At 51.4% G+C, this 12,923-nt stretch overlaps 4 protein-coding genes across 4 annotated transcripts; 1 reads left to right on the top strand and 3 right to left on the bottom strand.

Moving 5' to 3' along the window:
• Window positions 1–2,369: 2,369 nt before the first annotated feature.
• Window positions 2,370–3,267, bottom strand: PtrM4_003310 (FSH1 multi-domain protein; the record flags this gene model as incomplete). The annotated part of the gene is made up of 2 exons (XM_001930376.2): window positions 2,370–3,016; window positions 3,123–3,267. 2 exons carry the CDS (start codon window positions 3,265–3,267, stop codon window positions 2,370–2,372), a joined length of 792 nt encoding a protein of 263 aa, XP_001930411.1.
• Window positions 3,268–4,021: 754 nt separating this feature from the next.
• Window positions 4,022–5,924, bottom strand: PtrM4_003320 (DUF3074 multi-domain protein; the record flags this gene model as incomplete). The annotated part of the gene is made up of 2 exons (XM_001930377.2): window positions 4,022–5,334; window positions 5,387–5,924. 2 exons carry the CDS (start codon window positions 5,922–5,924, stop codon window positions 4,022–4,024), a joined length of 1,851 nt encoding a protein of 616 aa, XP_001930412.1.
• A 638-nt stretch (window positions 5,925–6,562) lies between these two features.
• Window positions 6,563–8,531, bottom strand: PtrM4_003330 (ARE1, Acyl-CoA cholesterol acyltransferase; the record flags this gene model as incomplete). The annotated part of the gene is made up of 7 exons (XM_066102669.1): window positions 6,563–6,589; window positions 6,639–6,923; window positions 6,976–7,037; window positions 7,092–7,675; window positions 7,728–7,817; window positions 7,867–8,313; window positions 8,362–8,531. The coding sequence occupies 7 exons, from the start codon at window positions 8,529–8,531 to the stop codon at window positions 6,563–6,565; spliced, it is 1,665 nt and encodes a 554-aa protein (XP_065964871.1).
• Window positions 8,532–9,256: 725 nt separating this feature from the next.
• Window positions 9,257–12,002, top strand: PtrM4_003340 (Vesicle coat complex, various subunit; the record flags this gene model as incomplete). The annotated part of the gene is made up of 5 exons (XM_001930379.2): window positions 9,257–9,266; window positions 9,322–9,634; window positions 9,687–10,662; window positions 10,714–11,853; window positions 11,907–12,002. The coding sequence occupies 5 exons, from the start codon at window positions 9,257–9,259 to the stop codon at window positions 12,000–12,002; spliced, it is 2,535 nt and encodes an 844-aa protein (XP_001930414.1).
• Between the last annotated feature and the right edge of the window lie 921 nt (window positions 12,003–12,923).

Here is a 12,923-nt window from a genome sequence, read left to right on the forward strand (position 1 = left end):
TGCCTGGGAGTGCCAGCACCCATAAAAACAGCGCGAACAACTTTATTAGCATAGACAGCTGTATAGACTGTTTCTAGAAATCGAGGCTCAGCGTCAGCTTCCACGGAGGGTTCCCAGTCATTGATTGAAGCATAACAGTCGTCTAGAAAACGGGCGCGGCAGGCCCCATAAGTACGCATTGCGGTCACCCGGACCTTACGCCGAATAATCTTATTTCCTGACACTTGCATGATTATATGAATCAAATGCAAGCAACACGCAGAATCCTGGGCTGCATCCAAGAGTGGCTGTTTTTGGCTGCCCAGCGCGCACTCAGAGTCAGCATTGTGGCGATAACTCGCAGTGCCACTCCTCCAGTCTTTCTCAATCTTGACCTTTTGCCCCTAATTCTTTTATCTTCACGTTACGTGTCTCTAGCATGAATTCGTGCAGTGGATCGATGTTCAGTCAGTCCTTTTCTTCGCGGCCATTCAGTGGACCATCGTGTGAGCTACATGCAGCTCTACCTTGTAGATTGGTCTTCAGAGCACTCACCACATAGAGCATGACGTGATAGGTGATATATGTTATGCTTACTAGTTAGTAGCAGTCAAGATGAGGGCCTTGATGCCGGCAAGACATTGGCAGTTAGACGTTGTAAGGTACTCGGTAGGCTCCATAGCTATGCATACCCCTACTTGATATGCGTACTGTATGTTCTCCTCATCTACATCTGAGATTTCTGCACTCAATCTCGTTGCCCTCGGCTAATCCTGCAGTGCAAAGTGGCTGCCTTCGCTCAACAACCGCCCACTCACCACCAATCAGTTTCCAACCATCGCAGCAACTACACTCGGTGCAGGGGTCGGCCGACAAACGCCAGTAGGCAGTCACGTGTACGCTAGTGGTACCAAGGCTAGAGAGCATATATCAACTGCCCGCAACCACGCCAGCTGCAGCTTTAATACACAAATCACCAAGCTCCACATCACTTCAGCCTCGAAAATTTCTTCTCATCAATTTCCAACTATGATCTTTGGCTTTCATCGCTTCGATGTTCCAATACACATTCACACATTCACGCTCGGTACTTGGCATGATCGATAATCACATCGATACATCACCACATCACCACATCACACTACGTTCAACACTTTGACGTCGCTACGTCAACATTGAATCACATCAAGCCTTGCTTCACACTTCCACTTTGAGCAAGCGCCTACAACCACAACATCACCATGTCAATATCATTTCATGCCAAACGCCAGCTACTGTAGCCTAGAAGCTCCCAAGGTATGCTTCTTATCCTCATCTCTAGCTCGCTAACAGGCCTTCTGATTTGATCAAGAAAACACAAAAAGTAAGTTCTTTTCTCATCTCAATGATCTGCATTCACTGATATCTTGCAGAAAAACAAACAAAAAACCTCTTTCTCTATTCTCTCAATCAACACCCTTGGACGAGTCAACCAAGTCATCGCCTGAACCAGTCTGCGATCGCCTCAGACTGCTTCGACTCTCCCTACCGACCGCGGCGCACAACAATGACCAGATCGAGTGGCAGCGACAGGTGAGAGTCCCTAGAAGATGTGTTGTGCTTTTGGAGCCTTGACGGCGAGTAGCTGTGTCAGGAGGATAGAAGGTCAATGGCAGCTTGTTTGCTAAACTTGGCCTACAGCTACTCTGCAGCCTTGCGCTCTCCACTTCCATACCACTGGCGGCCTCGCTGGGGCTCAGGTCAAGGTGGTCACTGTTTGTGGTAGCATCCGGTGTGTAAGAGCTCTGGATGAGATCCTTTGCCGGTCGATGGATTGGCGCGCACTCGGCTGGTCAGGCTTGGAACTTGAATGGTGGTAGTAGTTTTGGAGCTTGGTGGTCATTTGGGAAGAGGTGGATGGTCTTGGTCTGAACAAGGGTCTTCATGGTGCTGGTGGTTGTTTAAGGAACTGTATGAGCGCCAGGCAATGTTTCTGGTTAGCTATCATCGCTCATGTGGTTGGTCTTGGTGGTCATCTGTCACATCTTTCTTGATGATATCTTCGTGGTGGTAGTTTTTCAAAGGTTGCTCAGTTGGTAGCCTTGACTCAATGCAGTTTTTGACCATACTTACAATCATCTGCTCTTTTGACTTGTTCCTTTTCCTTTTTTTTCATTTAGTGTTCCTTCTCCATTTAGCTTTCGTGTGCGGCCTTCCGCATATTTGTGTCCTGTCTAACCTGTAGACCTGTCTACTGCGATGACCGTCACATGTATGCTGCAATAGTAGAAAGAAGTCTACAAGTACTACTCTAAACAAGGTCTATATAGTTTGTCTCAAGATGAACATGTACATGGAAGCACCACCAGCTCCTTTCCAACTTCAAATACCTCACCTCTCTCATCCCCGCATCATGGCGCACCTCCCTTCATCACATCCACCATCCACTTCCCGATTTCCTCGCTTTCCTCCGCGCGAGCCGGATAATGATGACCCATGTCCCACTTCCTGACCTCACTCTTACCCTCTGCCACTTCAAAGAAGCCCTCAATCAACGCATCCCCCGCCCACTCATACTCATCCTGCGTACCCACCACATGAAACGTAGGCGTCGAGATCTTCTTCTCCAACAACTCCTTCTTTTCCGTCTCACTCAACCCCGCAGCCTTCTCCAACTTGGCGATTACATCCTGAGGGAACAGCGGCGGCGGGAAACTTCCACAAATCACCACTCCGAACTGGAAATCGCACCACGCTAGATCAGAAACGTCCTCGCCTTTTGCCGCAAGCGCAGCACGTAGTTCGGAGCCCTTGAGTAATCCAGCAAGGACTTTTGTGCCTTGCGAAAAGCCAATTAGACCTACGACTCTGCCACCAGATGCGTTGATGCGCTCGACGGTGCTGCGGACGAGGTCCTGGACTTGGGGTTCCATGGCAGATGACGCGGTTCCGTTCTTCATCTGGTTGATTGAGACGGGGGTTTTGAGCCAGCGCTTGAATGGGCCGCAGCCTTCGAAGAAGGGGAGGACGCCCGGGCCAGCTTGAGAGGGGAATGGTGCTGTTGAGGGGAGTTGTTAGTAGGAGGATGGAGGGGTGTGTTGAATTGGTTGTCCACAATGGCAATGACAGGATGAAGAAATTAGGAGAAAGAGATGATGGTATACCTTCCATGCTCTCAGTTTCGAAGTCGGGCTTGATAACTCTGTTCAATCGCGCCAATTGTACCGTGTGTACCGTAGCATTGCTTCCCGAGCCGTGGAAGGCGAGGAGCGTGGGGTTCACCCCTGTATTGTTGTTGTCTGTCGCCATGATTGAATCGCGATCAACGTTGGCGTCGATGTGGATGTTTGTGATCCTGCACAGTCCTGGATTTTTTCGGTATACAAAGAGTAGTTGTGGGTGTTGTCAAATCGATCGTGATAGCAGTAGATATGGTGCACCGAATGTCGGATAGTGGGGCTGGCAAACGCTCTTTCCTTCCGCAAACCCACACACTCCAATTGAATCCTAAACTAGCTCCTTCGGTCGTGCCTTGATCCTAAAGGCACGTGGACGTGTCGACGCAAATTCCTCTTTTCTTGAAGTTCCTCCTAGCAATGTCGTGTGAACAATGTATTATGTTCAACTCCCAGCTCTGTCTTTTTCTCCGGTCATCGGATAGTTAGTCGCAGACCGTAAAACTCCGCAAGTGCTACAGGGGTGCCCTCCTTGTCCAACAAAACAGAGTGCGTTTAGTCTTATCAAAAGGTACTTCCTCAACGAGATTGGTGTGTGGGAAATTGTTGAGTTACGTGGTAAGATGAACTTCTGACGGGTTTTGCTTATTTGCAGCCCCCAAGTGGTGTGAGTCAGACGGCACGCCCACTGGCTTTCCTGGGTCTCACAAAATACGACTACATATACACATTCGTTAATTCAAAAGGTCTTAGATACTAGGACCGCTGTATTTGTACCCCGTAAATCCCACATTTGCGCCTTGCATGTTCCGCTAGAAAGATGTCGCAGAGAGGACTAACCCGACAAACACTTGGAAGAGACTGTGCCCCTCCTCTAAGCCGCAAACTCAAAATTGAGCTGTTCCTGACCGGCCCAGGGTACCGGCCAACTCAATCGACCCTTTACTCCTCCTCGTACTCTTACTACTCTTGCCTGAGCTCCCACTGGCCCTCGAACTGGCCCTAGTACGACTCTCCTGGACTGATTTCAGGATCTTGATACCTTCCTCGGTCCTACCGAGACGGGAAACAAGCGCAGTGTTTTCTTGTTGCAATTCGCCAATCTGCCTCTTAAGCAGCCTGTTCTCTTGCTCCAAAATGTCCGCCTGCTGTTTGTACTCGTCGCGTTCTCGTTGTGCCTTTGTCAGCTGGTTCTTATCCGCCTCCTTTTGTTGACGCGCGAGCAGTTTTCGTGTCTCTTTGGCACGCCGCTCCTCCAGTTTGCGGATCTCCTTTTGGTACTTAGTCTCTTGTTTTCTCTTTTCCTTCTCGTGCTTCTCGGTCGCTTTCTGTATTTCCCTCTCGGTCTTTGAGCTCTCGTTCTGCAGATCGGTTTCATGCTTTTCTCGTGCTTGCTCCAGCTTCAATTTCAGTTGTTCCTTCTTCTCCTCAATTTTCTGAAGTCCCTTATGGTGTGGACTGTCTTCTGCCATTGGAAGGGATTGCTGTGACAAAGTTGACGGTGTCGGTATGGATGTATCAATTGGAAGGCTTTCACGGGTCGTAGTAAACTGTTCAGCAGAAGCAAACGACTCGTCTGATGAAGAGGAACTTGAGGAGCTAATGGATTGTGTGCGTTGTAATTGGAGTGAGGTGTCGGTCTCGCCCGTTCGATGAGACATGTGCCGCTGATGTGAGGGCATGTCCGCAATACTGGTCCCTACGCCGGCGGTTATGCCGTTGGACTCTACCATGGAAAGGTTACGTCCGTTGTCATGCGTACTTGTTGTCTCTGCCGCTTCGTCCTTTTCGGCGGTCACCGCAGCGTCGACGCTGTCGTCTCTAGCGCAGGCCCAGTTGAGAAACTTGACAGCATCCTGGACAATACTACTAGGTACGTTTCGCTCCACCATGAAGCGTGGTATACCTCCCCCAGGATCACTGCGCGTGATCATGATCCACTCCACGGGGTTGGTCTCCGGATCGCCGTCGTTCATTGGTATCTCCCGGATCATCTCGATCGACTCGTAATAGCCCCGGACCATGTTGGTTCGTGGAGGCGCATCAGGATGAGATACAGGTATTGATACGACCATGTGATGTCGCGGTATTGAATCGCCGATTTTGGATGCTTCAGTGAGGCAAGTATCGGAGGTGATGAGTAGCGTGATAAACTCTCGCGGGGAGGTTGGGCCAGGAAATTGGGCAGAAAGCTGGTATACTGTGTGGTCGTTAGCCATGACAGCTTCTTCTTGATTTGATGCCTCCCGTACCTTGCAATTGACCTATGCCCTTAACTGTTATGTCCTCCAGTCTCTGGTCTCCTCCAATACCTCTCACGTTGCCCTCGCCAGGACCACCCTGAACTTCTAGACTTTCGGGAAACTCTCGCTTCATAGCACGCTTCCACTTTTCGAAGCCGAGCCCTTCGTGTACGCTGGTCCGCGCGAACCAGGCTCCATGCCTATCCTTGCCAGCCATCTTGAAGACGCTCATTCCTGTAGCGGCGTCGCTGTTGCTCAACTTCACAGGCTTTCCCCATGACTTCCGTAGCGCTTCGTGCTCTGGTGCTGGTGGTGGCCGGCGCACGCGGGAAATGGTAAGATCTTTTGCACCGGTCGCGGGTTGTTGCTCGGCTCGCGTGCGCTGCGACGACTCGTAAGGCGTACCATTGGGGGCTTCAGGTACAGAATTTGCGATCAATTCTGCTTTGGATAGTATGTTGGGTAAAAATGATTCGAGGTTGTCGGTAGGGACATCGCTAAACTCCTTCGGTCTGAGGCATGCGAGCGCTTCGTGGAGTTCCGCCATGGTGGTTATGGGAATGTTTGGAAGTTTAGGAAGCTATGTTGAATCGAAAAGATAGCGACGTAATGCGCCACGAGGTACGGTATCTAGACCCTTTGTGGCAGTGAATGTTCCGACGTAGCCGTGGTGGAAACTAGCTGGGTCCGGTGACGGTCGATGAGATCACTGCATGGCAATGATTAAACCGGATGTCAGTGGACATGAAGCAGTAGATGTTGGCCAATAATGACTAGGTTATAGTACTGCGCAAAACTGCAAGCCTGTTCACGCACACTGCAAAGCTTCTCATGCCTATTGCAGGTACGTACTTAGTTACACGACAGGCATTGTTGACGCAACGTCATCCCTGCAGGAGCTCCCTGCTCTTTCGCGACGCGGGGTCGCCCGCCGCTCCACCGACGTACCCTGCAGTGCCTGCATATGGAGACTTGAAGCTGGCCCTACGTTACACTAGCATCTGTTTGGGGAGGCTTGCGATAGCCAAGTGCTTTTCAGAGTTAGGTATAAAGGAAGATTTTATTCTACGCAAAGATTCAAAAAATAACGAGGGGTATTTCGCTAGTCTAAAGTGTTCCCACCACATGCCGTGAAGCAATCGGTCCATTCTATGTGCACATGCGATGCACCTCATCCACCAGAAATTATACAAGCACGTATAGAGCGCACATCTATTAATAGTTAGCAATGGCCAGTCTCGGGCGAGGTGAGGGCACTTACCATGCTAAGTCCCAAGATCATGCTGCACCAGAACAGCACGTTGTTCAGCAGAGTGCGGCCCCTGACCCATTTGCTCCGTTGAAGCATGACGATTGGCATTTGAAGCATCATCGCGATGAACCCATAGCCTCTGAACTTTCTTGTTATGCAGCCCATGACGAGCTCGTGTGCCAGAGCAGATATGAGGAAGGTGATGGTGGTAGCAAGGGGACGCGACATGTGATTCTTCGAGGCCGAGTAGACGTGTCGTCGAAAGAAATGATGAACGGGGATATTCCACTCTCTCTGTGGGTCGCGGTTAGTACGAGTCCTGCGAAGTGATGACGTGTTTTCTTACTGAGAACTCAAGCCAGTCGCAGCTGTTCCACCAGTCGGCATAGAACTGGCGATCAGCAAAACCTATACAAATTATCAGCATTCCTGGCAATGCCAGACGTGATGGGTACGACTTACGCGTGATTTCTGCAAATGCACCCAAGATGTACTCGAATATGACCAGGAAGACAAGTAGGAAGGTGATCATGAAAGGGAATAACAGACGACCAATTGTCTCGCCCAATATCAATGCAAAGTCCGTGGCGCCGCTCGAGTTGTGAAGTCGCACTGCCGATACGTCCAGTACAGGAAGTATGAACTCCTCAGCAGTAATGATCATAAGGAAGATACAGCCGAATACAGCAAGCGTCTTGTAGAAGACCTCCAACCAGCGGATCTTGGTATTCCTGGGATATTCCAACTCATAACACAGCGTCGGGCAGAAGAGGAAGTCGACAAAGTTGTGCAAAGTGAGGTTGTTGGGATACGAAACATGGCCCAGGGGCGAAGCCAGCTCGAAAGCAAGATCCTCCCGCAGCTGCTTCAGGTATTCTGCATTCGCAGCCTTTGGCTCGGGCTCATCCTGGGTCGGAGACTGTGGTATTTCGTGCAAGTGAGTGCGCGAGCTTGGATATCGCACTGCTGCCGCTTTGCTAGCTCGGTCGGGGTTGTCAAGTTCGTTCAAACGTCGTAGGGTTTCGCTGAGATGGCCGTTGTAGAACCTTCACATGGTTAGCTACAGACTATGAGGTTAAGTGCCTTGCGAAAGCCTACGAGTATGAGTGCATTTTCATGAAGATTGCAAGCAAATGCAGAGTGAAGAAGACCTGAGCTGTCCAGCTCCAGTCGCGAATGAACGGGTATCTTCGTAATAGTCAGTCTAGAATACATTATATTTGCGGGAACAGCATACGTAGTCCAGAAAGCAAGCCAGATTGCCTGAAGTACACTTTGGATGACCATACCAGACGTATGCCATCGGATCGAGTCCTCGTTGAGAAACAACCTTTGAATGGGCAGACACAAAGCTGTGCTACACGCCATGGCAAAGTCAACCACGCCAAGTTCAAAGATCTTCTCCTTGAACAACGCCCACTGCCTAATTTGCAAAGGATATCCGGTCTCGGTCAGGTTTCGTAGCATCGACGTAATGACCATGATGGCGAGTCCGATCCAGAACAAGACGAAGAAGCCGCGGAAGTCATGATAGTCGCTTTCTGGATCAAAGTGGGAGACGCGACCTACGTAGTCGATAGTAGGGAATATGCGCTGTTTCTGCTGAGCGCGTATCTGTCGTCGCGCGAGCGAGGAGGCATGGACACTAGGCGGGGCATCGGGGGGTATTGGCGTTGTTCTTCCACTACGAAGAGTTAATTCAGCGTCGACAGCAAAGATTCGGTCCAAGTACCTCGATACACCAGATCCAGGCTCTCGCAGCGAGCCATCCTTGTTGAAGGCTTCGTCGCTAAGTTGGGGCTTGAGCAGGTCGATGCGCGTGGGTTTGCGCGGTCGCGGCGCGTGGTACTCGGGATCCCCGTTATGGGGATTTGTGTCAACGGACGTAGACTCTGCCATCATGAGAAAAGACACATGCGCATGTTGCGGGCGCAAATAGTGGGAAGGGGGGCTTAAACGTGGGCAGCCCAGACTATGATCAGCAAACTAACAGGGTCAGAGAGTCTTGGTCAGATGCGGCAAAGAGGATGAGACGTGGCCTCCCGATAGCCGTGGCGCATAAATCAAGGAATGAATAGTGGCATAAGTGCCTAGATGTATGTGAAGCAATGCATCACATGCAATTACTGCGGCCGTGGCGCTCTGATACCTGGTGTACGTGGGACGGACCGTCAAAGGGTCGGTTACATCAGCGGTCCCGCGAGTCAGGCAAGCATCCCCAAAGGAGTCGCTGGGATAATCCACGGCCGCCTAAAGTATCCATGGGAGCGGATAAGTGGTCGTCGTCTGGCATGTTGATTTTACAGAAACCGGCTACATTGCTTGACGGAGAGCAAGTATCCAAGAAACGGGGCCTAGGTAGAGGAGTGAAGCCATCTCAAGGCGCAATCGTGGTCGGGGGCAGCTGCGACCGACGTCTGGAACAAATAACGGCCCGGCCAGCTGTAAGCCATAGCCAAACGTTGTCGACTATCAACACCTGCAGCAAGAGCCAATTCGCAAACACACCCGTGACCGATTGAAATCTCCGATTGACGGACGACACCTTTCACCCTTGCCACCCTGTTCGTGCGCTCTTCCATCGACCTCTTACGCAGTGCTCGGGTGGGGTCCAAGAGGCCACCACAATGGCTTCCTGTACGCCAAGCACCACGACCCCCCGCAGCTATGGACATGTGCTAAGGACATACAGTGAAGCAGTTCATTCGGAATGTGCGCGCTGCCAAAACCATCGCCGACGAGCGTGCCGTCGTGCAGAAAGAGAGTGCGGCTATCCGCGCCAGCTTCAGGGAGGAAAGCCACGATTCAAACGTGCGGAGGAACAATGTCGCAAAGCTACTCTATCTCTTCACGCTGGGTGAGAGGACGCACTTTGGTCAGATTGAATGCCTGAAGCTATTGGCCTCTCCACGTTTTGCGGACAAGCGGTTAGGATACCTGGGGACAATGCTGTTACTCGACGAGAACCAGGAAGTCTTGACTCTGGTGACCAATTCACTAAAGAAGTGAGACCCCGTCACAACTTTCGCTGTCATGGGAGGGCTAACGGAAATACAGCGATCTCAATCATGCCAACCAATACATTGTCGGCCTCGCCCTCTGCACCCTCGGAAACATTGCATCCGTGGAGATGGCGCGAGATCTGTTCCCGGAGGTCGAAACCATCATCTCGAGCGCCAACCCATACATTCGCCGCAAAGCCGCAATCTGCGCCATGAGGATATGTCGGAAAGTGCCCGATCTGCAGGAGCATTTCCTAGAGAAGGCCAAGTTGTTGTTGCAAGATCGCAACCACGGCGTCTTATTGTGTGGCGTCACCCTGGTAGAGAACCTGTGCGAGGCAGACGAAGCAGAGGATGACGAGAATGGCGTAAGGGACATCTTCAGGCCTCTCGTACCCAGCTTGGTCAAGATACTCAAGGGCCTCTCTTCATCTGGCTATGCTCCTGAGCACGACGTGACAGGTATCACGGATCCATTCCTGCAGTGCAAGTTGTTGCAGCTCCTACGAGTTCTGGCGCGCGGCGACGCTCAGGTCAGCGAACAAATCAACGACATCCTGGCCCAGGTTGCTACCAACACCGATTCCTCGAAAAATGTCGGCAACTCCATCTTGTACGAATCGGTCCTTACCATCCTTGACATCGAAGCCGATTCCGGACTGCGCGTACTCGGCGTAAACATCTTGGGAAAGTTCCTGTCAAACCGGGACAACAACATCAGATATGTCGCTCTTAACACCCTGATCAAGGTTGTTGCGGTCGAACCAAATGCCGTACAGCGACATCGGAACACTATTCTGGACTGCTTACGGGACCCTGACATCAGTATCCGGAGAAGAGCGCTCGATCTCAGTTTCACTCTGATCAACGAGAGCAACGTACGAGTGCTCATACGGGAGTTGCTAGCTTTCTTGGAGGTGGCTGACAACGAGTTCAAACCGGTGATGACCTCCCAAATTGGTGTTGCTGCTGACCGTTTCGCTCCAAACAAGAGGTGGCACGTGGACACCATGCTACGCGTCTTGAAACTTGTGAGTCCATCACAGCACACACCGCATACGTCTTACTGACACGTGACAAAGGCTGGTAACTACGTGAAAGAGCAAATACTCTCGTCCTTTGTCCGACTGATCGCTACCACACCCGACCTCCAGACCTACTCTGTACAGAAGCTTTACGCTGCTCTGAAGGAAGATATCACACAAGAAGGACTCACCTTGGCTGGTTCTTGGGTGATTGGAGAGTACGGAGACGCTCTACTAAGAGGTGGCCAATATGAAGAGGAGGAGCTTGTCAAAGAAATCAAGGAGAGCGACGTCGTCGATCTATTTGAGACTATCCTTGGCAGCAGCTATGCCGGCCTGATCGTCCAGCAATACATTGTCACGGCCTCGATGAAGTTGACCACACGATTGAGCGATCCTGCTCAGATCGAGCGCTTACGGCGATTGCTGCAACGATATGCTGCAAACCTGGACGTGGAGATTCAGCAACGTGCGGCCGAGTATGGAAACTTGTTCGGCCATGACCAAATCAGGAGAGGTGTTCTTGAGAAGATGCCACCACCAGAGATTCGCGAGGAGTCCCGCGTACTGGGTGAAGCGACCAAGAAGCGGCAATCGAAGATCGCGAAGAAGAAGCCCGCGCAGGCTGCAACCGAGGACTTGCTACTGGACCTCATGGGCGACTCTGGTCCATCTGCCGGTGTGAATGGCGCTGCCAACGGAACTCAGCAAAGTCAGGATCTCCTCGCAGACATCATGGGTGGAGCATCGTCACCACCCCAGACAACGTCTCCAGCACCACAGTCAAACGTCGCAAACATCATGGACCTCTTCAATTCCGGCCCTAGCAGCTCCCCCGCCCCAGCACAGTCTGCCGCACCGCCACAAGCAGGCTCTATGGACCTTCTTGGTGGACTCGGTGGTATGTCATCGCCGCCGCCACAGACTTCGACTCCTCCTGTGGCATCTGGTCCACCTGCACATCCGGTATATAACAAGAATGACCTCCAGATCGCCTTCCAGCTTAAGCGCGACGCCAATGCAGTGCAGCTTCTTGCTCGATTCCGGAATACAGGAAGCTTCGGTCAGCTCTCAGGTGTCAACCTACAGGCTGCTGTGCCGAAGAGCCAAAAACTGCAGCTTCAACCTATCAGCACGAGTGAGCTGGAGGGAGGACAGGACGCGACCCAGCAAATGAGGGTCACAGCCGTCAATGGTGTAAGTATTTCAGGATCTACCCTTGGAATCATCGCAAGCTAACAAAGACCTAGCCGCCGCCACCAAGACTAAAGCTTCGACTAAAGATCAGTTATTCAAGCGGTGCGGGTCCAGTAACAGAGCAGGTCGATTGGGCAGAGCCGACATGATCTTATGGCCATGTTTTGCAGTAGTGTCTTTAAGTAGCGAGCAGCATAGAGCGAATGACATACCCCGGCGATCATGACGTGCATACACCAGAAGGTCCAGCGCAACTTTTAGCCTCACAGCGTCTGACGACGAAAGTACTCGATAGCTAATTTCGCAACCCGTCCAACGTATCACATAGCTTGTGGAAATAAGACATGTGAAAGGCTCATCCTTGTCCATCTTCCGGCAGAGCAACATACTGGACGATCACAACAACGGAGGTGGGAACAAGCTGCTGCAGGATCGGAGCATGATGCGCCCGATGCGCTTGCGCTAGATCAACCCCCCATCCCCGGGACCCCCGCATTTTATTAGGGAGGCGCCGCATTTAGTAGCTCAGTCTTACATATCGTACCATGGTCCACAACAACAGCAACAACGTTGAGTGTTGGGTACCTTGTCCACTTACGCGTAAGGTTACAATATTCGCGTTGCTTACGATCAGTACTGCTCGTCCAGGAAGCTCGCCGACGATGCTAATCTCGAGAGTGAGAACTCTGGTGATCTACATTTCTAGCATACACAAGCGCTGTGTCAATACCTAGGCCATGCAGGACCCGTCACGCTGCGGTGATGGCTGTCATGCGCTACCAACACATGCATTATACGTTGAACCACTATGACTTCTTATTATGTAGTATCGCGCAAATCAAGGTTACGACGGATGGCTGCGGGACCATCACCTTCCTTTTTCGGCGCACGAGAAGGAGGCGACATGGGGGTTTATCGAACTTTCCATTTCATGGTTGCCCCTGGGGGGCCGGGTGATGGACTTGACTGGGATCATTTGAGTTCAGACGTTAGTAACACCCCAGTATTATCCATCGACTTCTTTACTTATATTCAAGGTCAGCCATTTGCATTCAGTTGTAGGCTGTACT

Source organism: Pyrenophora tritici-repentis, chromosome 1, assembly GCF_003171515.1.
Source record: "Pyrenophora tritici-repentis strain M4 chromosome 1, whole genome shotgun sequence".
Taxonomy (NCBI): Eukaryota; Fungi; Ascomycota; class Dothideomycetes; order Pleosporales; family Pleosporaceae; genus Pyrenophora; species Pyrenophora tritici-repentis.